Source organism: Parus major, chromosome 2 (assembly GCF_001522545.3).
Source record: "Parus major isolate Abel chromosome 2, Parus_major1.1, whole genome shotgun sequence".
In the NCBI taxonomy this organism is placed as follows: Eukaryota; Metazoa; Chordata; class Aves; order Passeriformes; family Paridae; genus Parus; species Parus major.
The window spans coordinates 26,731,993-26,757,583 of record NC_031769.1 but is presented as its reverse complement, the minus strand read 5'-3'; the positions used below and the strand labels follow the sequence as shown (position 1 = coordinate 26,757,583).

At 36.5% G+C, this 25,591-nt stretch overlaps 1 protein-coding gene across 4 annotated transcripts in view; it reads left to right on the top strand.

Annotated features, from left to right (window-relative positions):
• THSD7A (thrombospondin type 1 domain containing 7A) overlaps positions 1-25,591 on the top strand; it is a 188,902-nt gene that overhangs the window by 144,260 nt on the left and 19,051 nt on the right. For all 4 annotated transcript variants that reach the window (XM_033511862.1, XM_033511863.1, XM_015619008.3 and 1 more), the window contains 8 exons: positions 17-211; positions 2,591-2,854; positions 14,114-14,292; positions 17,860-17,865; positions 18,409-18,542; positions 19,176-19,329; positions 20,092-20,233; positions 20,720-20,835. In XM_033511862.1, coding sequence (XP_033367753.1) covers positions 17-211; positions 2,591-2,854; positions 14,114-14,292; positions 17,860-17,865; positions 18,409-18,542; positions 19,176-19,329; positions 20,092-20,233; positions 20,720-20,835 — 1,190 coding nt within the window. The remainder of the gene's footprint in view (positions 1-16; positions 212-2,590; positions 2,855-14,113; positions 14,293-17,859; positions 17,866-18,408; positions 18,543-19,175; positions 19,330-20,091; positions 20,234-20,719; positions 20,836-25,591) is intronic.

The window sequence follows — 25,591 nt, the reverse complement described above, 5'->3', positions numbered from 1 at the left end:
CTCTTTTTGCTTCCAGCAATTACTTGTCGCAGACAAGATGGAGGACAAGCTGACATCAGTGAGTGCCTTAAATACTCTGGTCCATTGCCACCCTTAACACAGATGTGCCAGATTCCCTGCCAAGATGACTGTCAGTTTACGAACTGGTCCAAATTTTCTCCCTGTAATGGGGACTGTGGAGGAGTCAGGACAAGAAAACGCACTCTTGTCGGTAAGAGTAACAAGCAAAATAATGCTTCTTTTATTAATTATTGATAATGTTTTATTTAAAACCTGAGGACTTCAGAGGTTCCCTTATGACAAGTGTTTGTCATAGTGGCAGAAAGCAGATCCAGTGTCATGCTCTATATACTGCTGGTGGAACATCATCCAGGAGTAGAAACTTGTGCCATATGTCAGAGACTCTTGATATGGGTAAGTCTGGAGAGAAGATGGGAGAACACAGAAGAATAATTTATATATTTTTTTTAATATAGTGCACATAGTAGTTTTTTTCTGTTGGAATTTTTTGTTTGTTTTCTTTGTGGGTTTTTTTTGACAGATAAGTCAACAATCATCTCCCCTTAAGAGGATCAGATGTTAACCCACTTTGCCTTCCTCTTCCCATACCTGGTCTTGGCTAAAGCAGATTTCCTTCTCTCATGGTGTTTTTGGTCCATTTAGAATTATTATGGTAGCTGAGAGTTTTTCAGCATTTTGCTATAGATCACCATTTTCATCCTTAAACTTTAGCTTACATCTTTTGAACTTAGCTGCAGTCTTGAACGTCAGATTTATGATTAAGCCAGGCCTTTCTCTGGCGGAATGTTTGCTCTCCCAGTTCTTTCTTTCACCATTCTTCATTATTTACATCCAGCACCACAGACCACATGAGGCAATACACTGCTTAATTTTTTGCCTTATTTCTTGAGACAAGTAATAATTCTCTCATTTTCTGTCCCAGGAAGCCTCTTTAGGTTTTACTTAGCCAAATAAAAAAATTTACCCTTGCCACAGACTTGTCCCAGTTCTACATAATGGACACTTTTCCACATTGAGACTTTTTTTTTTCAGCTTGTTTTTAATTTGTTGTTTGTTGGTTTGTGTTTTTTTTTTAAATTATTTTTCTTCTGCATAAAGTGAAAAAAAACCACATGGCCTGCTTCTAAATTATAATTGAAACCTCAAGAGTGAGGCTTGGCCTCTGTCACAGCACTCTTTGCCAATTAGTCTGTATTGTCTGTGGTGGAGGAAAGCTAGCTAAGGGGGGTGCCCATTAGCAGGCTAACAAAGTGTGATAAGATCCAAACCCTATCCCCATCTCCATCCCCCTGTAAATCAGACCAGTGGACAATGAATAATTCATGATCTTCAAGAAGCCTCACTGTGACTGTCTAATAATTCCAGTGAGCTTTATGTCAGGTTTGCTTCCACAGGGGAAAAAAATGAACAAAACTGACTAAAAGTATTTTTTCTTATTTTAAAAACAGAGCAAGGAAGTACATATTCTCCTACCACATTATTAACACTTTGTGATACCTCCTGTCCTCATTTAAAGTTACCCCTTCAAACTTGCCAGCTCTGTGATATGTGCTGTGGTGTATTCTCTGTGGCAATGTGTTACCCAGACTAATTCATAAGGCTTTACTTGTAAGAAATTCATAATTATTCCTGGTGAATACTTCCAGAGGAGAAGCATACGTTTAGTAAGAAGCTGTGTTGTCAAAAGAATGACAAACTTTTCTCCAGATAGACATTTTCTATTCTAAATGAAGGCAATTAGAAGTAACAAATAGAAGAACTAAGGTGCTGCAGTTATGTCCAGTGTCTGGTTTTGAATAGCAAGTAAAATGCTACAGAATATTAATTTACAGTAATATATAAGTAACAATTACTTAGATACTACTTAGTAACAACGACTACTTTTGCAAAGACTACTACATTAATTTATATGAACTGCCTGGTAGGGAAAGGAAAACTAAGCAAACTTTACCAAAGAGAAGATTTAAATACATTTAATGGAGTGGGAAAATTGAGTGGATGGCTAAGCTCCAGTTCAGGAAAGTAAACAAGAACAGAACCAAATGGAAGCAAACTCCAAAGAGAAAGAGCTTATTCTATTAGAGGGGAAGAATGGTAATTATGAAGAAATATATCATAACAGGTGGTTAAAGAATTTTGGCATTTTGAAAGAAGGCCCTTGTGTAGCAAAGACGCATGTTACTTCCTTCTTGACGTCTTCCTTCAACTTGAAAAAGCTTGATCCGGACAGAAATATTGTTACTGAACTGCACACTGCTGATGAAATAGGAGAAAAAGAGTGAATTTGTTTAATTGCTAAATTTTTCAAACTTTACCCCTGAAACATTTTTATACAAATTAAGTATAAATTATATCTTTTTCTTAAAAAAGAAATTGCCTTTGTGCAAATTGTAGGTATCCACTACTTTAGAAATTCAAGTCAATAACCTTAGTGAATAAAGATTAATGTAACAGGTAATAGGCATATGTATATAGCTTGCAAGCCTGTGTTGCAGAAATCTAAATGAAATTTTTGGGAGATAAGCTGAAAACAGATACAAACTTGCTAATAACTATTTCTTCTTTCTAGGAAAAAGCAAGAAAAAGGACAAATGTAGAAATTCTCAGTTGTATCCTCTGATTGAGAATCAGTTTTGCCCATGTGACAAGTACAGTGCTCAGCCTGTGGGAAACTGGTCAGACTGTATTTTACCAGAGGGTAAGATGGAAGTATTGCTGGGAATGAAGGTACAAGGAGACATTAAGGAATGTGGACAAGGCTATCGTTACCAGGCCATGGCATGCTATGACCAAAACAATCGACTTGTGGAAACATCACGATGCAACAGTCATGGTATTTACAAACCTATTTTCTTTCATCTGTTTACTTATGTGCTTTATTTCAATTTAACATAATACATGTACAAGTAGAATTAGCAGATTAATATTTATTGCTTAAGCTGCCTTTTGTCCCAAGATACCTTTAAACCCAGCACAATTTTGCTGACTTTTAAAATAGTAAAATTAAGTAAGTAATTAGTAAAAAAATTAAAGTAAAGTAAGTCAGGTAAATTAAATTAAAGTAAGTAAAAAGTAAAAAAATTAAAATAAGTAGGTATTTTAATTGAAAAAATTAAAATTGGGTTTTAGCTTGGGGTTTTTTTTCCTGATAACTGTACCTAAAAATTTGAGAATAAAAGCATTTAGAAGAGGAAAATTCACAAAAAATAAACAATCACAGGACTATTTTGGAAAGGCTGAAATTATTTCCACAGATTCTTTAGATAGCTTTAAATTCCTTAAATAACCTTATCTCTACCATTTGCTCTTCAGCACCTTACCTAACAGGCATGCACTGACCTGAGTTCAGCAGCACCCAGCACTTTTTCTCTGTGTAAATCTGTCATGTGAAAAACTATCTAGGATGGTTAAAGACTTTATATTGCATTTTTATATGACTTTATATGCATTGCTCCAGGAAGGAACAATGTTCCTTCCTAAAGGGGATGTGTCTGTAGCATTAGGATCAAAACTGGCAGTTTCAGGTTTTCAGTGAGCCAGAAATGTGCTAATTGACATTGGTGGAGTTTTTGTGTTTGTTTCTATCCTGCTTGCAGTGCAAACTTGTATCTGAGCAATCGGTATGAAAGGCTGGATGTTGGTGCCATTAAAAGGTCGATCTAAGTTTAATTCACATATGCTTTCTGCTCTCTGAAATTAAATTAAGATAACACAAATTTCATTTATATACGTGGATATATATTTAAAATAGCTAATCAAAGGAACTGAATTAAATAAGGTGATTTTAATTTGCACTATTAATTCCAGTTTAGAGATACAATAAACTAGAAATTCAATATATCGAGTCAAGGTGTTAGCATATACTACATTAGAAATTCATGATTTTTCAGCTTTAGCTTGAGAGTGACCTTCGAAAAGTGGAAAACTATAAAAGCACTTCAGTATGCAGGAAACTAGGGGAAGTGATGGCCCACTGCCAGTCAGTTTTCAATGACTTAAAGAATGGGCACTGCCAGCTTTTGTGTCAAAAAAAAAGTAAAGAACCTGTTTGTCCAAGTGTGTGTTGTTGGTGTTGTACGCAGTAGGTAACATGCTGCTGCTAGGAACAACTTTTTGTGTAGAACAATATGGATGTATCTGCTTTCAAGCTCTGGCAGTACATTTTGAGGTGCAATTCCATTGCAAGAATCAAAGAAATCGAAGAGGAATAAAAAAAATATTAAAAAGGTATATTCTAAAGCATCACTGATTACCCTGACATAACTCTGTCTTCATGATAGTAACTTCTGATCCAATAGATTTTATCAGTGAATGTGGCCTACATTCACAGTGACCACAACAAATAATAATCCAGTGGAAAAGCTGCTAACAATGTATTACTGTTATTCCTGCTGTATCCAGGGCTATTGTTTACATGTTATAAGCACTCAGTGGCATAATTTCAGAAACACAATATAGCATTGGTTTGTTGTGCTCTTTCTTTCTCAAGTTCCATCTCTTTTTTCTCATGTGAGACTTGAAGTCTCTTTTAACTTTGTAAACTGGAAGTGTCTTCTTGTCATTACTGTATTTATTGCATGTTGGGAAGCCTGAGCCCTTTGTTTTTAGGTGTTGTTTTCTTTTGAATTCTTTATTTCTAGATAATTTCACTATGGTGTCTGATTCTTTGATATTCCACTACATCACCCCCTCCCTCACACCCCTCCTGTCTTTGTTTTCTCATCAGTTCCATCTGAGAGGGAGAGTACACTTTAGCTTGGTCCATGGTGTAATGTGTGAGCAGAGGGAGCTTGGAATTCATATTGAACTAATCCTGTATTCCCTCTACTTCCCTAAAATTGCTTGACAGGAACTTCATATATACGGGGAATGAAGTATCCAACATGATTTTGATGATAAAGGTTTAAATTGATGCTAATGAATACATCAATAAATTTATAGTTTCCTTTCCAGTAGATCCTCTGTTATTGAGAGATATTGTAGATACACATAGTATAGGCTTTGTAAAGCTTACATAATTTATTGTCTGCCTTCAGCATTTCTCCAGGTTTAGCATACTTTTGCAAATACAAGGCAGCCAGAGCAAATTATATAGATTTTTCAATCTAATTTCAGTATATGTTTACTGACTTTTCTGAATAGCTACTTTTTATTCATGGATTGCATTGTGATGATTTGTTTTATTTTTCTCAATGTGTACAAACTGCTGCTTTGCCAGTCAAAGCTTACTTTTTATCATCCCAGTATTTATTTATGATGTTTTTTCTTGTTATTCTCATGCCCTTGCTGTGTGACAGTTTGGCATCTTCTCTAAGTTTCAGGGTGCTCTTTGTTTTGGTTTGGCTTTTTTGTTTGTTTTTTGGGGTTTTGTTTTTTTTGGTTGGTCTCTTTCCATTTTTTTCTCAAACATAAAAGCTATATTATACCAAATCAACAAGAAAATTCTGTAGTATCATAATAGCATCCTGCCTGCTAGAAAATAAAAGTTCCTTGTAGTTTCCCATCAATCTGCATTTGGCTTTTCAAGCAGAACTTGACAGGACACATAATTGAAGCCTGCTTGTGTTATTTTTGTAAATTTTAATAGAGGCATTTATTTCTCTGCAGCAATGATTTTTCACTAATTTTATAACAGATTTTTCACTAATTTTAGAACTGATCCAAAGTGTCATCAGATTTTTCTGCTATGTTATTTGTTTTACTCTTCATTCCTGTGTGTCTCTTATTTCTTTTCCAAGTAATATGTAATTGCAGTTTTTATAAGATGTGATTTGGCAAATTAGCTTGCACTATGAGAAAAAACAAGACCAACATTTAAGGGAAGATATTTCCTTTCTGGTATCCAACTTGAACTTTTTTTGTCTTCTGATACTATGAAATCCTGAAATTGGAGGTGGACATAATTTAACTTCTTCAGCTGTGACAACAACCTCTAAATCTGACAAGAGGGACAGACTGCACCCACACTGATGTTATTAATACATCACAAGATATGTTTTGTGATATATTCAAATGACACAAGAAACTCAAATTGTGAGACTTTCAGAAGTTTTGTGTAAAAATTGCCATGTAAATTTACAAGGCCATGAACAGGTCACTGTTTCAAGTCATGTTGTTTTGAGTAGAAGGAATGAGAAGACAAACCTTCTCTGCTGTGCCAAAAAATTCATAAGCTGTTTGTTTTGCAAAATGTTGCTTGCTTATCATCACAATTCAGTTGATTTATTCAGAAAAGAAAAGGTAAATAGAAGCAGAAGAAGAGATACTTCAGAGCTCTTTTTTCCTGCTTGACACGTCTTATGTTCAAAAGATTTAAGAAGAGTTAACTAACAGACTGTTTCACAAACACCAAGGATTTATAAAGGACAGATGTGACACAAGGACCACCTTAAATTAGTATTACCATCCGAAGATTCTTGTGATAATATTTGGAATTTTGGGTGGAGTTATGAAGTCCCAAATGCACGCAAATTTCTCAAAAAGACAGGAGTGTCTGTAAAAGAAAAGAAAAAGCAAAATACAGTTAAATAACTCTATTGTTACTGCTAGGGTAGAACTCTGGGGGGAAGACGGCAGAAATCCTTTTGCAAAGTGTCCTTAGCTTTCTGTAGCTTAACAGGTGCTTCAAAAAAAATCCCAAACAGTTGAAAGTAGACCTAAGTTTTAGCTGCAGAGAGACAAGGTGGTTTGTTTTTTCATTACTTTATTTTTTATCTGTGTTATATATGGCAAGCATTTTGGCTTTTGCTTTCAAAACATTTTTTTTTTCACATTTGAGTTAAATTTATTGGCAAGAAAGTTTACACTGTTCAGTGGCCATTTGAAATATTCTGCCACTGTTTTTGGATTTTTTTCATCCATTCCAGTTCTTCAGAGTGTGGGCAGGAGCTTCCAGGTGTCAGCAGATGTGGTAACATCAACTGAAAGTGGTAACTGAGCTGTTGTTTACCTCTTTCCCTTAGTGGAAGACACATAAATTGCCCTTTCTCTGCTTCCTGCTTTTTAATACTATATAGATCATTTTAATGGAGAAATATAAAAATATATACTTATTCTGTTAGTCATGTGTGAGTTTTTTTTCCATTAGAAAATCTGCAGTTATTTTTCATAGCTTTATCCCTGTCATGAGCATTGCACAAGAGCTCTGTGGATAATGACATATGTCTGCCAACAATCTGTTTCTGTGCATTTGTGAAAAAAATTGAGATGCTCTTCACTGTTCCTTTAAATTGTACCTTGGAATTTTCATGGCAAAAAAATCAAAAGCAAGCCACTGCCATGCTTATGAACTAGACCATTTGCTCTTCAGTATTTAGTTTTTCTCCACCATTTATCAATTATGAATCATGACCCACATAAGCTGGGTGCTGGTTGTGTTTGTGTGTGCCTACTGAAGGCAGAGTAGCATGGCAGACAGATGCAGCATTTCTATATAGGTCGTATTACTCTTCTTAATTCACGTCCGTTTACTGCTAAGACCTTAGGCACAGTCAAGCAGCCAGGATAGTTTGTCTGCTGCCTTATTAGTGTGAGATTATTTCCCCCTTCAGCATTAATTAAATGAGATGCATCGATTTGTGCTGACTCTACAAAGCCCTCTGTGGCTACAAGGCTTATGTGGAGGATTAGAGAGGAATATCTGTGTATCAGTGAATACTTTTGCAACAGCTGCTAGGAGTATCAATGTGAATGGAGGAATTTTGTATTTAATTGCTTATATGTGCAATAAAATAAAATCTTGTATGATATATAACAGAGTCTATATAGTCCAAGATGTCTGTCACAGCTTGCTTTATCCACTTTTATTAAGATTTTTAAATATGTTTTATTTTCACTCTCAATAGTCTAACCTGAAGCAATGCAAATTTATCCAGAAAAAAAGAAAAAATCTGTGTTAAAATTTAATTGAAACTTCCTGTTAAATGTTTATTCAAAAGTAAATACATTTCCCATAGGAAATTCTAATCTAGTATGGTAGTAAGCCTAGGTTCTCACATTGTTATTAGGACACTGTTATATAGCCCATATATTTTCTCACATTTTAAAAAAAATCTATATATATTTGTCATGTGTTCTCTAGCAATATGTTACCTGTTTCCCTGCACCAGAAGTCCTACCTTAGGCCTCTGAATTCTGGTGCCTCCACATTGTCAACAGGACATCAGTTTTAAAGCAATCATCCATCAATCCAAAGAGCTGTAGTTAGTTCACCAGAGAAAGAATTATTGATACAGAAGATAGTTAAGCATGAACAATTGCTCTCAGTTTTTGAGGCTCTGAAGGGTAGTCCTGAGAAAAAGGAGAAAAAAAATCTTATGTTGTTCAATCTATCTTTCCATGGCTCAGCAGAAATATGAATAGTCTCTAGAAATACTTATCTTTTGATAAAAATGAAATACTTGTATATTTCTTTATTCTGGAAGATGAGATCCATGAACTTTATATTTCCTGGAAAAACAAAAATCTATGAGAACAACATAAACCATTTTGACATTGCAGGTTTTTTTCCTTTGAAACATAGCATGACATTTAGTATATGAAAGTAGGAGCATAATTCTGTCAGTCCTAGGGACAAAAGAGCTCATGTAAACATTTTGTGAGATGTTTATGTTTGCACCCTTCAACTGGAGTAGTCAGCCTGTTCCTACACATTGCACATGCAGTTTGTGGGGAAAAGTCTTATCTCCACCTACTTATCCTGCTTTGTCATTAGAGAAAGCGTGAAGTCCATTAAAGTCCTCACTTATAAATTATCCATCACATTTGTTAATGACTTTGCTCTAGGAGTCCAGATTTTATAGCCAATTAGCTATGGGACAGTAAACTTTTCCCTTTTACTAATGAGCTCAGTTCATACTCCTAGTGGTTCAAAGCCATTTGTTAAATTGTGGTTCAGTAATCTTTAATGATAGAATAGCCATGTTCTCACTCATAACAGACAACTGCCCATTTCACAGCCTTATGGGAGCTGAAATAATTGAGAAAGTACTGCCCTGGGAACAGACACAGGCCCTTAGGTATAGGCAGCTTTTCCCAGCTCTTCTCTGGACCACACAGGGCTGTACCCTGTACCACAGTACACCCAGCTCCCCAGCATCCCTCAGATGATATAAAGAGGAAGTGATGCAGGAAGCATGCAGTGAAACACGTCAGTCAGGATGAGAAACAGCAGGCAAAAGTGAACTGATCATGTCCAGAGAGCATAACTTCAGCTCTTAAAGTGTTGGTTTTCTATTTCACTGTCCCTCGCTCGCCTTCTCAGCTCTTCCTCATTGACATTTCACTGCTCTCATTCTTTCCTTCTCTCTGCATCTATTGTACTTTACCTTAGTAATTTCTTGCTTGTTCTTTGAACCTCAAAGCTCTGGTGTGACTTCTGGTGCAATTATATTAACCTGATGTGTGATATAATTGGGTGATATTCCACCACAGAGATTCTTACCCACACACCAGAGGCTTGTTTCTGTAGTAAGGTTCTGTACTGACACACACAAGGTTTGTCTAACACAAGCAGCACCTTTTCCAGGGTAATTTGATCAAACTGAAAGCAATACTGAAAATTTAAAAATGGCTCCTTCACATCCTTTTCATGTCAGAAACTATGTATCTGCATCACCAGTCTCATTTGCATGTAGTATTTCTTGTTTCTACATTTCAATATTTTTCTATATAACAACATTCTGTCTTCTCACTTGCTAAAATTTTTACAGTGTGAACAAAGTTTAAAAAGTACAAACATCTGAAATGTAAAAAAACCAATAACAACCAACTGTAAACTTTTCAAAGTTCCTGAACATCTGCTTTCTTGGATTTGAGGGAGGATTGCTATGAACTTATAGAGATCATCCTTAATCACCTTAAAATATATGCTGACTTCCTACATGAAGAAAGGCATCTGAGGTGACAAGTCCAGAGAAGCTGTTCCTCAAAAGTGCCATTTGATAGGTAGTCAGTGGAGTGGAACAAGTAATTTGCAACAAGTAATTTATTTTTTAATTCACTCTTCTTTCTTGACTGAAGTGCTATCTGTAAGCATTTTGAAGTGTGCTTTGCCTCAGTTCTAAGGGAGTCCAGTAGCATAGCTAAATGTTAAATAGTCTATTGAGCAAAATACTGAGGCCCATGAGAGGAAATATATGCCAAGGGTTGGGTATGCCAAAACCTTTTTGATGTCAGATATAACAAGGTCATTTTCATCCTGCATACTAATTACATATGGAATGCAAATCAGAAAGCACAGTGTTTGTATTTCTTCCCTTTGTCCTCTTTTTGATTTGTGAGAAAATTCTTTGTTACCTTTGACTCTCTGGCCAGAGGATACCAGTGTAAGCTCATCAGAGCATTTTGCTCTCTTTGTGCTTCACCAAGGTATTACTTTGGCAGGAAATAGACATATTTCTTCTCTTTCTTTGATTTCTATCCCCATGCAGTGCCTCCTTACAATTCTCTTGACTGTATGTTCTGAGCCATTTATTTCCTCTTCCCTCTCACTGTCTTTTCTTACTCTTTCCTCTATTCCTCCTTAGTCCTTTTGTTTTGCATTTCCTCTGTTGTTTTGAATGACTCTGCCATGAAAAGTAACTTGATAGAATTATAGAATATCCTGAGTTGAAAGGGACCCACAAGGATCACAGAGTCCAACTGCACAGGACACCCCAAGAGTCACACCCTGTGCCTGAGACCATTGTCCAAACATTTCTTGAACTCTGTCAGGCTTTGTGCTGTGACCACTTTCCTGGGGAGCTTATTCCAGTGCCCAGCTACCCTTTGGGTGAGGAACATTTTTATATTATATAATCTATTCTTTGTGTTCTTCACTTACTTATTTTCTTTTCCATCTGTTTGGAGAAGCTGTGGAATTCCTTTGCGGAGACTCTTAACAATGTTCTTTATATACCAGTGATTAGGAGTTTTTTAATGATTGTCTTGACTCTTACAAAAGAATAAGTGTTTTTCTCTCTGCTCTCCAAAAATGCTCCACACTTCCAGAATCTCCAAGCCATCCTACCTTGTTAGAGCTCCTTTTTGGTGCTTTCATTGCTTGACTCCATTCTTGTTCTCTTCTTAACATGTCTTTTCCATTCTTCTTGTCTAACTTTTATATGTGGAGTTTGGTTTGAGTCTTGATGCTTTTCTGAGAAAATAGGAAAGAGGGAGAGGAGAGCATCATAGGCTGGATATCATGGAGATGGCACAGGAAAGAGCTGTATGGTGAACAGAAGGATATTCCATGAAGCTTACAGGATTAAGCACTCACTATAAGATTGCAGTTCAGTATTTTTTCATTATAGAGTGTGTGGGTAGTGTCATCTGGACCACTGCATCCTCTACAAAATGCATTAACGTGTCATCAGTTTGCAGTTTTCCATGCTGTAACTCTTGCTAAGGCTGTATCTGTAACAGGATGCTGTTTTGCTTTTTTTGCATTCAATGGTAAGGCTGTTCTAGTGGCTGACTTCAATGTAGATATTTCATGGATAGTATAAAGGTTGCTCTAGTGATATAGTTTAATTTGATAATTTATGGAATCACTTGGAATATAGCTCAGGGTAATTAAAATGTTACCTGGAAATTGCATACAGTTTAATGTATTTTGTACAACTTCTGTCTGCAAGATTCCAAATATGTTGTTAAACTGTTTGCCCTGGTTTGGATGAATTGAAGGGAAACGAAACAAAATAATTTCTAATTTGCCAGTTACTTTAGTTTAGTGTGTTCCACACAGGCTCCTTTTGGTAGGCTGTGAAGTGTTATGGAAATCCCAAAATACCATGGTATCCAGGAGAAGATCTTGGCAAGGACTGGGAAGATCCCTTTGAGAGTTATTAAGACAGATCTATTATGAGTTATTAAGCTCAGAGTTCTATGGAAGTCCTTAAAATGAAATCTTCCTGAAGCAGCCTGTACTAATTCTAGTTACCTTCTTAAGGATGCACAATATGTTTAAAATAACTTGAATTTCAGTTTCTCAAACCTTAATTACCAGAGATACAAATTTAACAAATGGTAAATGGTATAACTGTTTTGTAGTAGAATGGTTTCTCTGGAAAAACAGTGTTTAGAAGTTATGTTGAAAGTAAAAGCAGCATTTCAGAATCGCAAGAAATTTCATAGAGCAATGAAACCTTCACTTAGTTCTTTCAGACAATAAATATCAGTAAGAATTTACTGTTTGGAGGGAATTGTTTCTTTTAATTTGTTTTGGATTTTTTTCCATTTTCATTCAGTAGCTTCCTGATTGTGTGAGTACATGGTTTTTTATAGCACCTGAGAGGACATGTTGAAAGCTCATTTCTGGTAAAGGTACAGACTTTGGCTTTTATACAATCAAACTTCAGTATAGGATGGAGCTCTGAGATAGAGTGCATCAGATTTCTAGGACTCAGAGATGTCAGGTAAGGTGAAATGTAATCAATTTTGCATCTACTACTGCAGAGCAATCTATGTCAGCGCCTCTGACATGCATCATCCCTATATGATCTCCAAAAATGTATTTTCTCCAACACAGTGTCCCTTTCATATACTTTGACTGAACTGGTCACTCAAATAGCAACAGATGCTCAACAAATATGCTTCTAATTCAATAATATTCTAGTCATTTTAAGGGAGATACATTTGGTGAGCAGTAGTTTTGCAGTGCTCATGTCCAGGACATGCTCTGTATATTTATTTAAATATTTAACACTTCTAAAAAAGTAAAGGCATACAGAATAAAATCATCACCTGAATTTGACCACAAAATACTCTAAAAGCTACTGTATGTTTTTTAAAAAAACATATTTTCTTTATATCTAAAATTACCTATATGTAAGACAAGTAATTAACTAGAAATAGGTATATAGAATTGAAATCTAAGTGTTTTGATTCTTTAAAAACCTTGAGATTGGTTGTTATTTTTGCTTTTAGAAGAGACAGAACAACTTTACTTAGAAGCATAGGTTAAAAACAATTTAGCTCTGATGAAAAGACTGATCCTTTTTGAATTAAAAAAAAATCTATATATTCTCTATTCTAAATATTTCCCTAAAACAGGACACTGACAAACAATTGAAACATTTGAAGCTTAGCAAACCATGACAATCTTTTGAGGATTATCTTAGCCAAGATAATATCTTGCCAATTTTGTAACTGTTTTTATTAAATATTTTAATGAACTATTTTAATACAATTTTAAATTTACCAAGGTTTTTAATCTGCAAAGTGAACATTTTCTAATGGTAAATACTTTGCAGCTCTGACACAGGAAGGGGGAGAAGAGAGTTCAGAATGTAGTTGCAGTAAACATGCAGTAAAGGCCAGCTTTTTATTTGATGTATTATAGCTTCTCCCTTAAATATTGGAATAAATTACACATATTGTAGAGCTATGGCATATGTTGCTTTTGAAAGAAAGACATTTCCACTTATTCACTGAATTGAGGGCTCATGTTACTCCCTGCAGACCATGTCATACCCCCTTCCAACCTCTCTGGACCAATGACTTATCCAAAACAAACATCTGCTTTTCCATTCAGCGCATTTATTCAGTGTGCTACTGGGGGCAGATGGTTGTTAATCGGCAGATCATTAATGTGGCAGGCTACTCTCTCTTTCTAGCCTTAGAAAGGTCACAAGGTGTTAAGTTCCCTTGCTCCAGGCTGGCGAGTTGCATTTCTTCTCAGTTGGATTTTTGATGTGTAACTGCAATTGAATTACTTGATACAGTTGTAGTGTATCCTTTAATTAAACCTTTTTTCCATAAAAAAATTACGAATCATTTATACAGAGTAAGAATGATGCCGCCAAGAGATGGTTAGTGTCAATTACACTGTAGCTGTCAGAAAGTTTGAATGCTGAAATCTGGAGAGTGTGAATCCTAATCAGATGGGATGATGAGCAGTGAGGATGCTCAGCTGCTACTCTAACACAGTCTCCAGCTATATGTGTCAGTTTTCTGCAGAATTTAATTTATCCCTAATGATGAAGAAATCTCTCTATTCACACAGTCCTGTCAAGTCAAACTTGGAGAATCTAAATGAAGCAGACGAGGGCTTCAGGGAGAAGTCGCAAACTGACATGCTGAAGAGATTTCACTTTCTTTTCCATTCATACAGGGTATATTGAGGAAGCCTGTATTATTCCATGTCCCTCAGACTGCAAGCTCAGTGAGTGGTCTAACTGGTCTCGCTGCAGTAAATCCTGTGGGAGTGGGGTAAAGGTACGGTCTAAATGGCTTCGTGAAAAACCCTACAATGGTGGAAGACCCTGTCCAAAGCTAGATCACGTCAATCAGGTAATTTGATTTATATTTACGTTATTGATATAGCTTTTTCCATACCTCATATAACCCTTTTATCTGTACTTTTTGCTGTAGAAAAATGGTATAACATAAGGAGCAGATGGAGGTGGAAGGAGTATGTGTTGGTTAAGAGTTCCTAAGGCAGTAAAGGATCTGTCTTAGTTACTTCCTCATCTGCAAGAATTTTGCATATTTTGTGAACTGCAGATTGGAGACAATAAAACATGCTTACATGCATATTTTGAAGACTATGTTTCCAAAGATCTCTTAACTGAAGGGATTCTCCAAGAAAGATGGAGAGAAACTTTGTACAGAGACGTGTACAGGACAAGGGGGTATGGCTTCAAACAAAGAGTAGCTTTATATTATATATTAGGAAGAAATTCTTCACTCAGAGGGACCACCTTAGGTCAGAAAACAAACTCTCAGTCACACAGTATCATCCCTCTGTCCCTCAGTGGGTTCTTCTCAAGCTGGAGCTTGACCTTCTTGGGTTTGCTTACCCTGGCAGTGCAGTTCCAGTCACAAATGCACTTCTGAAGTCTCCCAGAAACTGCACTTGATATTGCAGTATGGAACAGTCTACCATACAGTTTGGATCCTCTTCAAGTGAAACCATAAAATGTGATCCAATAGCACCCTGGGAGTGCTGGAATGCTTGGATGACTAATAAGCATTTAGTCTTTGGGACCAAGTTTAGTGCTAGCACAAGTTAAACCCCTGAAGTTCCTTTCCTTAGAGAGTTATAGAAAGGAAAAACATTCCTTGTAAATTAACTTAAGCTCTTCAAAGTTCATTTATATTCATATTACTGTTGAATTTAATTTAGTCTGCAGAGGCAAATTAAACAACCACATGGTCTTTTCTGTAAATATTCAAAGATTTAAAAAAAAAAAAAAAAAGTGCTCTTGATTTATGTTTGAGTAAAAATGCATGTACTTTATATTATCCTATTGACATTTTTCTAGAACAAAATGAAATGGCTTGTTGATCTAATTTTCTACTTTAGGGGATGTAATTAGCTCTAATTTAGAAAATCATAAGTGTTAAGCCGCAGCTAATAAACTAAGTTTGTGATCTACTTTAACAAAATAGGAACTAGAATGAGGGTTGCTGGATTTGGGTCAGCATGTAAACATGCTTTAAATTAGGAGGAACATGCTTCAATAGGAGGAAATTATAGTCTATACAAAAGTCTTTTTCCTTCTTTAATATTCATGTAGTACATAATAGGCTTGTATTTTTCTGCATCAAAGGTGATTTTGCTGGAGGTCTGTTCGCCACTTTTGTGCAACACTATTGCCCTCTGCCGGTCCTCATTTGATTTGCGGTTACACGGTGTTTGACAAATAATAGTTGATTCAAAGTATAATTATTGTAAAAAGAAATTGAAATACAGTACTTTCATGAGAAGGACGTTCCACGGATAATACAAGGATGTTGAAGAATATAGAGGCTGTATTTTTCATTTTAAAATACACTCCCTTTCAGTTTAGAAACATGCAGAGAAAGACACAGATATTCCAATTTTGAATTAGTTATTTAAACTAAATATGATCCACCGTTCAGCTGGAAAAGAGATGACTTTTCAGAGTCATCATTCAATATAATGTGTTTTAGTTACATATTTATTACTTATATATGTAACATGTTTATTTGCATGCATATGACTCATAAGACTGGATCTTTGGTACCCACAAGTATGTGCACTATGATTTACAGAAAAACTATGCTGTAAGATGCCATATAGGAATTATGAACCTGGGTTAAGAGGAAAACATGTTGTCTAGCCCAGGGAATGGGAGATGGGAGGGAGAATGCTGGCAGTCTGCTAGTACATACATAAAGAGCTGTTGCAAAGAAGGAGGAAATAATCCATTTTCCATGGCCATCATGGATAGGATAAAAAGCAGTGGGCTTACACTGCTGCAAGAAGATTTGGGCTAAGCCTTGGGAAAACTTTCTAATAGTAAGGCTAGGGAAGCACTGAAATAAAATGCTTAAGACCTTGTTAAGAAGTCATTCAATGTCTCTCAGGGCTGACATGTTTGCCTGTGATTTGAGGAAGGACTGAGCACTGTGAAAGTTGGATGTTTCACTCAATGTCTCTCCTGGATTGTGCATGCCAGGGTGGCTCCCAAACCGCACTCCAGATGAATAAAACTTGCTCAGTACTCACTTCAATAGGCTAAAAGACATCATAATTACAGTAATAACAGAGTCAGGTTTGATATGAAATTATGTCAGTAGCCATCAGATGATTTCAAATGAAGGAACTAATCTAAGACTGTTAGAGAAATTAAGGACATCCATATTTTCACTGATTATAAGCTTTATTTTCCCCCTTATCAGGAGCAGGATAGGTATGCAATTCTTGTACCAACACCTGCTGTCGCCTGCAGTCATAGCTACAGAAATGCCAGTAAGGTCAGGAGAACACCACTCGTGTGCAATGCAATATAAAGTCCTCCTCTGGCTTTCTGTCAAGACAGCCAAATTTTATGTTACTGCAAATGCTGTTGAGTGTGTGGGGTTGATGTATTTCTTCTTATGCTAACTAGGGTCAGACATTTCCCTGAATTAAGGCTTTCCTATTCTCATTTTGGAAATTCTGGAGAAGAATTCTAAAGAACCAGTTTTCAATGGAGTTTAGTACTTTCCTTAACATGCATTTTGACTACACACTTTGATGCCTTTTATTATTTATGTAGTTCAGAGAAGGCCCAAGGATGCTGACTATGCTGGTGGTCTCGTGCATGGGCTGACCTGCTGCATAGTGATATGATATCAGACTCTACACATTTGGTGTTCAAGGCATTATATTTTCTGTAGTATTTTGTTGCAGTCTAACTCTCAAACCATCAGTCCTCTTTTTCTACCCAAAAAGGGTTGCTGAGAAGAAATCAAGAGTTTGTTTAAGACAAGTCTTAGGTTGTCCAGCAGTTTCAGCTGTGCTGACTTGATACCTAGAATGATATGTCAAATGAGCTGGTATAATTTCAAGGCAATGGGCTTTGAGTAATTTATGCATAATTAAGATATTCCATGAAGGATTTAGGAACTTTGGAAGGATGAGAATTGACAGTTCCATTTATTTCTTTGAATCTATTGAACTTAATGCTGTCAGAAGAATTTCAGATCATAGAGAAGTCCAGTGTCCTCAAAAAACACCGAGGATTTTCTCATATCTAAGAGAGACTGGATTCCCTACTGTGTAAAGGTTTGATGCTCATTATAGGAAAAAAGGAGAAACAGTTCTACTATCTAACCAAGAAAGAAACAAGGTAATATACAGTTTCTTCCCACCAGCTGTGATTTATAAAATTTATTTACTTCCAAGGGCAAACATTTTGCAAATTACCTTATAACAGCAAAGGAGATCCAACAGAAAAAAAATAATGCCTTTTGCTTTGCAGAAATAACGGAATATTGTCTATAATAAAATCTAAATTTATGCCATTTAAATATCTATGCTTCACTCTAATAATTCTAACTTTATCTCTCTGCTTTTTTTTTTTTTTTTTTTTTCTTCTTTTGGGTTCATGAAAATACTTTCTTCAGGCACAGGTAAGTGTTTATAAAATAGATTTATGTTCAGCATGTACTTCTTGTTCAACATGTGCTGTCTGTCCCTTTGTTTTGTAATGTATGTTTGAGTCAGTATATGGAACACTAAAAATTGCCATATAAGAGGCCAGCTAATAACTGGGATAATGATATAATAACATGGAGGAATCATGGAGAAGAGATGTGAAGGATAGAGCTAAAATGCTAGCAGAGTTTTAACAGCATTTCTTAAAAAGTTGTACTCATGAGTTAGCCTAGTTACAGACTTTGTTAGTTGTGTTGATGTTTTTGCTGGAAATGGCACAGCACGGGCTTAGGACAGAGAGAAACAGAGAATCCATCCTTCAACAGCTTCTGTCTTTTTGTTATTTCAGTAGTTTTCTAGCAAGCTTTTGATCTGTATTATTGCTATAGTGTCTAAAATCTTCAGGTTCATATTTTTTATTCTTCCCAAAAAGAGCATTAATGCTTTTTCTGTATGTTCACTTTTGCATGTTTATCTTACCTGTGTGCACCAAAACTGATGCTGAATGTGAATTCCAGGTGTATGAGGTAGTCCCCTGCCACAGTGACTGCAGCCAGTACATATGGGTTACTGAGCCCTGGAGTGTCTGCAAGGTGACCAACGTGGACTTAAAAGAGAATTGTGGAGAAGGTGTTCAAACAAGGAAAGTCAGGTAAAAAAATATTGCTCTTCCTTCACTTTAAAGAACCTTCACTTTCAGTTTTGGCTGTATTTAATTTGGTGTATGCCAAATTTATTTATGGTGTATATATTTAATTATGGTGTATGCCTAGTGCTGAGTCCAGACCTGGACCCTGGCTGATATAAATCAGAATTGATTCAGTGAGTGCACTTGTTATGGATATAGACCTTGATTCCTAATTTAATCTATTGGTAATTAAAAGGCATCTGTGTAAATTAAGGATTAATACTAAGAATATAAAATTTAAAGTTTTAATAGTTCTGGATTTAAAGTTAGCTGAAGTATGCACAAAATATGTCTAAACCATAGTATGATTTGCATTCTTCTGGTTCAGAGGTAAGCTAATGTCAAGCAAATCACCTGCCCAGCGGCTCTCAGCAAACCACTGATAGTCACTGTCTAAATTATGTGCATTCCTTTATATTGCTGTCATCTGTGAAAACAAGGATTGTTTCTGGCTCTTCAGCTTTTCTTGGATATTCACAGATCAATATTTATTTCATTTATGTGCTGACAAAATGTTAAAATGCCTCAGAATACTGTTGAACACATACCATACAAAATCTATGGCAAATGAAGTTTATGTGCAGTTCTTTTTTCCAGGTGCATGCTGAACACTGTGGATGGTCCTTCTGACACAGTAGAAGACTATCTGTGTGATCCTGAAGAGATGCCACTTGGTGCTAGAAAATGCACACTGCCATGTCCTGAGGACTGTGTCATGTCTGAGTGGGGATCGTGGTCTCAGTGTTCTTTGGTAAGAAGCATACTGAAGTGTCACATTTGTAGTTTTGGGAGGATATTTTAAAAGTGCATGTATGATGTGCTTTGGAAAGGTGCTGAACTGATTACACCTGTAAGAATCTATACATAGTGTCATCTTTAGGGTTTTGGTTTTTCTTTTGTTGGCCGCAAATAAAGCGTGACAATATTTTCCATTAAGCTAAATTCCACCAGAACACAGACTAAAATGTGCCCAGTGGTCACTCTTCCCAGTGTGGGGTGCCTTCTGTGTGGTGGAATAGCTTTGGCAGTGGCTTGTGAGTCTGTCTTTGAGCCTAGCTCTGAGCCTCTGCATAGCAGCACAGTCACTGAACTGAAAATGTCATTATCCTGATAGGAGTGACAAAGTCTGCAGATCAAGACTGAGCATGGAAAAGTAATTTTGTGTCTCCTCTCCACTCCATTCTTGATGGCAATTTCAAAAAGAAATGTCAAAAAAATCCAAAACAAAACCCAGAAGTATTTCAGGACCTCTGAGAGGCTTTGGTGCACTACATTGTAGCATTTGGAAAGTGAGCATCGCAATATCCTGTTTATGAGTGAAATAGTTCCAAACTACTAATACTGAAATATGTACTAGTTAGGAAAATAGAGGGGCTTCTCTTATACATTAGCATGAGCCTGTTATTTTACACTTGTGTTTTGTGAAGGGATTATTTAAAAGGTTGCTGTAATGCTGCATACAGAGGTATCAGGGTACCAAAATATTTAAGCTGTTTCCAATCTTGCTTTCAAGCCATGCAATGGAAGTAGTGTCCGTGAAAGGTCAGCTGAATGCCTAAGACAACCAGATGATGGAAAGCCTTGTCCTGCTGCCACCGAGGCAGAAGCCTGCACTTTGAACAAGAACTGCTACCACTATGACTACAATGTGACAGGTATTTGTGTTACTGTGCTCTAGTGGCAACCTGGGACCACACCTACAGCTCATTTCCATTCACCTTTCAGGATGGATTTTTCTGCTTTCTGTTCTTACCCAGAGGCAGCTGTGGAACTTGTACTGAAAACTCATTCAGGCTGTTTGATTCAGATAAAATATTAAATTGAGAATTCGTGTGTGAAATGTGCATATTCCCAGTGCGAAATGCAACTCCAAGAAAAGTATTTCTCGTATCATTTTGTGATTTACTCAAAATCCATACAGTCAAAACCAAATATGAAATTTTCAGGAAGGTACTGTGACACTGACTATTTGCAGTAAGGTCACCATTTCCAAAAATGTGTAGCAGCTGGGTTCCGTGAGCCTTCGCATGTGTAAAAGTTGCTTGTGAGGGTTATTTTAGGCCATCAGAATTAGGTAGGAGACTGGATCATTATGAATTCTATCTGAAAGTCTGCAATGCTAATGAATTCCTCCTTTTCAGACTGGAGCACGTGTCAGCTCAGCGAGAAGGCTGTCTGTGGCAGTGGCATCAAAACGCGGATGCTCGATTGTGTTCGCAGTGACGGCAAATCGGTTGACCTGAAATACTGTGAAGAGGTGAGTGGGTACCTGTGAGAAACCTCCCTTCTAATGGTGCTAATTAATACTGAGCCAACTGAGCTGTATGGCATCTTCACCAGATGTTTTGCAACACTATTCATGGGTTGTTAAGTACCTCTGAAATGAACAGAGCCATCAACTGATTTTTATACTATTTCCTTTGGTTACTTTTATGTGCTTCTGTGAACATATGCTAATTATTATGTCCTGAAGGAAATGATTTAGAAACAATAATTAATAAAGTAGAATAAAGGTAATAAATCTCAATCAGAATACTAATCATAATTCTAATTTGATACAACTTCTGCATGGAGTCTTGGACACCTGCCAGTATCAATCATTTACTCAATGTGTTGGAAAATATTTCTCACGTGTCATTCTGCAGCTGGGCTGAATGCTAACTTCTTGTATCCAGCTGTGTGATGCAAAAAATATCCAAGCTAGTGTGAAAAAATGTACAGCATGAATGTAATATTAAGTAGGAACATTTATGGAGAACTAGCTAGACAGGAGCCCTTAAGTTTTGAAAGAGCCATTTTGCAAATGTTCAAACTAACCTCCAATTTGACAGCGCTGGTTTCCTGGCATTTTGTGTGTCAGTCCTAATGCTTTCAGTTGCATGGAGACAGTAGCATGAAAAAAAAAACATGAAGGCAACACCAGTACTTTAAGAGCAATCCTACATGCATTTCTGTAAAACAAAGTAACTGCACTTGTTTCAGCTGCCATTCCCCCACCACCACGACATCAGAAATAAAATTACTGGCAATGGGGGAAAGGCCTCCACAGCAGTTTTGGCACCAGCAGCTTTTCTGTGGGACCCTTCTGGATACTAGTTGCTCTCAGGATGTGCCCACAGAAAAGAGTCTCATCAGAAGTGGAGGGAGTCAGGAAACTCATCATTTACCTTGGACTATAATGTTGTAAAGGCATAGCTGGCCTACTTAAACTTTTCCAGTCTCCTCTGACATCCTGGATTGCTGAATCAGTAAGATCAAAGGCAGAGAGTTTCAGCTGAGACTTAACTTCTGTCCCATGTTCCTCCTTCCCTCATAGTTCTTGAGTTTCTGATCAAATCTAATCATTTCACAGAATGATAAAATGGTTCAGGTGGAAGGGTTCTTCAAGATCTTCATCTTAAAGATCAAAGCCCCTTCGGTGAGCAGGGTCACCTCTCACTACAGCAGGTTGCTGAAAGCCCCCTCCACCCTGGCCTTGTGAACACTTCCAGGAATGGGACAGCCACAAAAACTATGTCTCAAAAAAAAACTCAGGATAACTACCTACCAGCAAGTTGCTGTGAAATTAATAAGGCAATGCATTAATGCTTTTTATAATGTTTTAATGTGTTAAAAAAGATAAAGCAATGTCAGTCATTTCTGTAATTTCTAAGAGATTGGAATGATGATTAATACCAAGACATGATGTAAAATGTCCATCCAAACAAATATTTCAACAGAAAAAAATATGATTTATTTGATTTTGTGGGAAATTATATTTCTTCTACTATAAATCAAAGAAATTATCCATGTTAACCAAAGGTTTAAAACAATATTTAAAACTGATTACATTTTACCCTGAAATCTCATTTCAGAAAACCTCTGTAATTTTCCTGCATTTAAGAAATGAAAGTTTATTATTCAGAAAAATAATGAGGGCAAGAATATAATATCTCAAGAGCTACTTGCTGTAAATGACTGGCCAACAGATGTTACTGCTGTACTGGATTTATCAACAGCCACTGTGCTGCATTCTTATTTGCCTTTTTGATTTGCTAGATCATTTAGAGACACATCTTCTTGTAGAAAGCTCTGATCCACTCCCTAGCCACTCAGTTAAGAGTATTTGTTGAATTATGGATGTGTAAGCAGTGGTCCAACGAGGTCAAAGGCTGATCCAATAACCGAGGAGTAAAACCTGTTAACCTGATTAACAGGCAAGCCAAGCTGTTCAGATCTTAACAGACCCTTCACTCTAAAGATGTGAAAGCTAACTCTGTGACCTTGCAGGTCATGAGAGGAGAGTGTTCAAGAAATTATCAGAATGTGAATACATACTATACACTTCTTGCTAATGATCCTTCAGGGTAGGGGTTTCCACTGTGTTTTTGCATTATAAGGACAGTGCAGAAATATTAAGTGAAGTTCAAAATAAGATGCATGTGGTTAGAAAAGTTGATGAATAGGAGAAATAGGAAGTAATTTTGTAATGACCTAGCTAATGAATTTTCTCTGGGCTATCATAAAACTTTGTACTAGATGTATGAATAAAGATTTGCTTAATTTATGTGTAGGTACATTTACTGAATTATTTTTCTTATTATATGCAAAGAAGAGAGCTCATAATAGATAAAACTACCTTGATCCCTAAGAAATTAAGACACATTATTGCAATGAGTTTCTACATAATATATGGTTCACAAAAGTAATAAATCCATATATAAAAAAATATCCTTCATGCTGAATTTTGCCTATATCTACCTCCAGGTATGAGCATCAGCAGAATTAAATACTAACATTCCATCTGTGCCCCTGTGTTCTGGTTTCCTTATGTGTCCATATGATCTTGTGTTTATTTGAGTAGATCAGCTAAAGAAGGTAGCCAGTCATCCTGATTACTGCCAAGATAAATCAATTTCTAGAGCTTATTTCCAAGTCCTGGTAATGTTAATGTAGTTCTCTTCAAATTCTCAAAGCACAGTAACACTGGATTACTTGGTTTCTACTTATCACAAGAACTTGACTTCTCTTTCTTTGAATATTTGAAAATCAAATCACCTAAAGCAAGCTGATCCTGTTCATATTACTTTTTAAAGACTTATTTTCATTCATTTACCATGAATTAAAGATGAGAAAAGCCTAGAAAACAGCAGTTGTGTCTGCATTAAAAAGCAGACTTTGCTGGTTTATTGGTGAATAGTCTGTTCATCAGATTACATGATTAACCTACAGCAGCAGGGTTTAATCTTTGGTGCCAAACATTCCCATAAACAAATACAGATACTTCTTGTGGATCACAGGATTTAAAGAGCATGCTGGTGTGGCAGCCTGCTGCCCCTGGCATGTGTGACCAGAAGCACAGAGCACGCAGGTAGCTTTCAGTACTTGTCCGTGTTGAGTCAGAAACCACAGCTCATCCAGAACAAAGGTGTTAGGGCAGGGGAGCTACTGAAGAGTTCTTCAAATATTTTCTAAGATCTTCCAGTTGAAGATCTTAGAAATTGAATTGTGGTTCATCAGTTCAAGGAAGGAGAGGGACGAGAAAGGAATATGTGAATACTATTTAATTGCAAACTGTCAGTTGTTCCCCAGATCTATTTAAGCAGCACTTCAGTATCTAAGACATGCAAATAGGAGGTCACTGTGGGTAATCTGGCCTTCAGCTTTCTCCTCTTCACTGTTAATATCTTTCTTGGGCTTTTCCCTCTTGAGCTGCTGAAGTCCAGCTGAGAAGACCGGTCTTGAAAGAGAGCAGTCACGTTTCTATAATTGGCAGGAATCAATTCAGCAGGCTTTAAAGCCTTTGCTCAAAAGGTTTGACCCAAATATGTACTTCAAAGAGGGTTCTCTAGCTTCCTAATCATCCAAATTCCAGATTATCCAAGGTTTCAGGTGTTGTCTGTGTGTGATAGCTGTATAATCAAGGCTATACCACCAAGAAAAGCCAAGAACTTATCCTTTCATGAGAAAAGTGAACAGAGGTCCAAACCCTCATTTGTCTCAATAAATGGTACTGCAAATGTAAATTTAAAGCTTGGTGAGTCTATTGGAAGGAGATATTTTCAGTACTTATTGGTAGTTTATTTATGGAGGACATGTTAATGTTGTGCCTAATTATTGCTCTATGCTTGTGCTTAGTAGGAAGTAGTGGGTTTCTCTCCTTTTAAAAAAGTCTTAAATGTTGGTTTTACATCATTAACTTTTCCAGTCATTAAAATTAATAGGTCTTGAAATGTCTAGTTTGCCTTTTATTTTTTTCCCCTCTTAACTAGGTGGGGATTTTTCTAGTTAAAGATATTCACAACTGCTTAGGATTTTGAAAGGCCTCAATGATGGTCAAGGTCTGCTTATGAGATCCAGGGAAGAGGACAGTCCTTTGTGCTGGAAAGCTGTAGATCTGTTCATATTAGCAGGACTGATTTTCTTTCACACTTTAGATCATGCACCCTATCATTGACCTACCCTTTTAACTCAGCTGTGCAGGATGCAGGCATTATTATGCTGATATTTTTGCCATCTGTCATATTTCATCTTGCATCGTATATTCTCATGTGTGTTAGTGAGAATATCTCTTTCCTTCCATGGATGAGGAAAATCTGGAGCATGTGAGTTTATAAGAACAGAAATGGCTGTCCAGGATCAGAGCAAAACACTGTGTAGTTGTCCTGAGCATGATTATAAGACTCTTCCTTCCCTAGGCGTCAGACTGAATCATACCTGGGGGAAAACTGAGAACAGAATATATTTCTGGGAAAACCTGTGTTTTGAGATTAATTTCTCTCTCCTCTTCTCTCACACTTCTCCAGAAACTAGAGCTTTTACTTTATGGATTTTAGAGGTTTTTTGCAAAGTTTTTCACAAAAAAAAAATGCAAAGATTTATTTTTTTTTTTGACGAATCATTGTCAGTGTCATATCAGTATCTTTCATGGATAGAATTGGAATGGAATGGAATGGAATGGAATGGAATGGAATGGAATGGAATGGAATGGAATGGAATGGAATGGAATGGAATGGAATGGAATGGAATAGAAT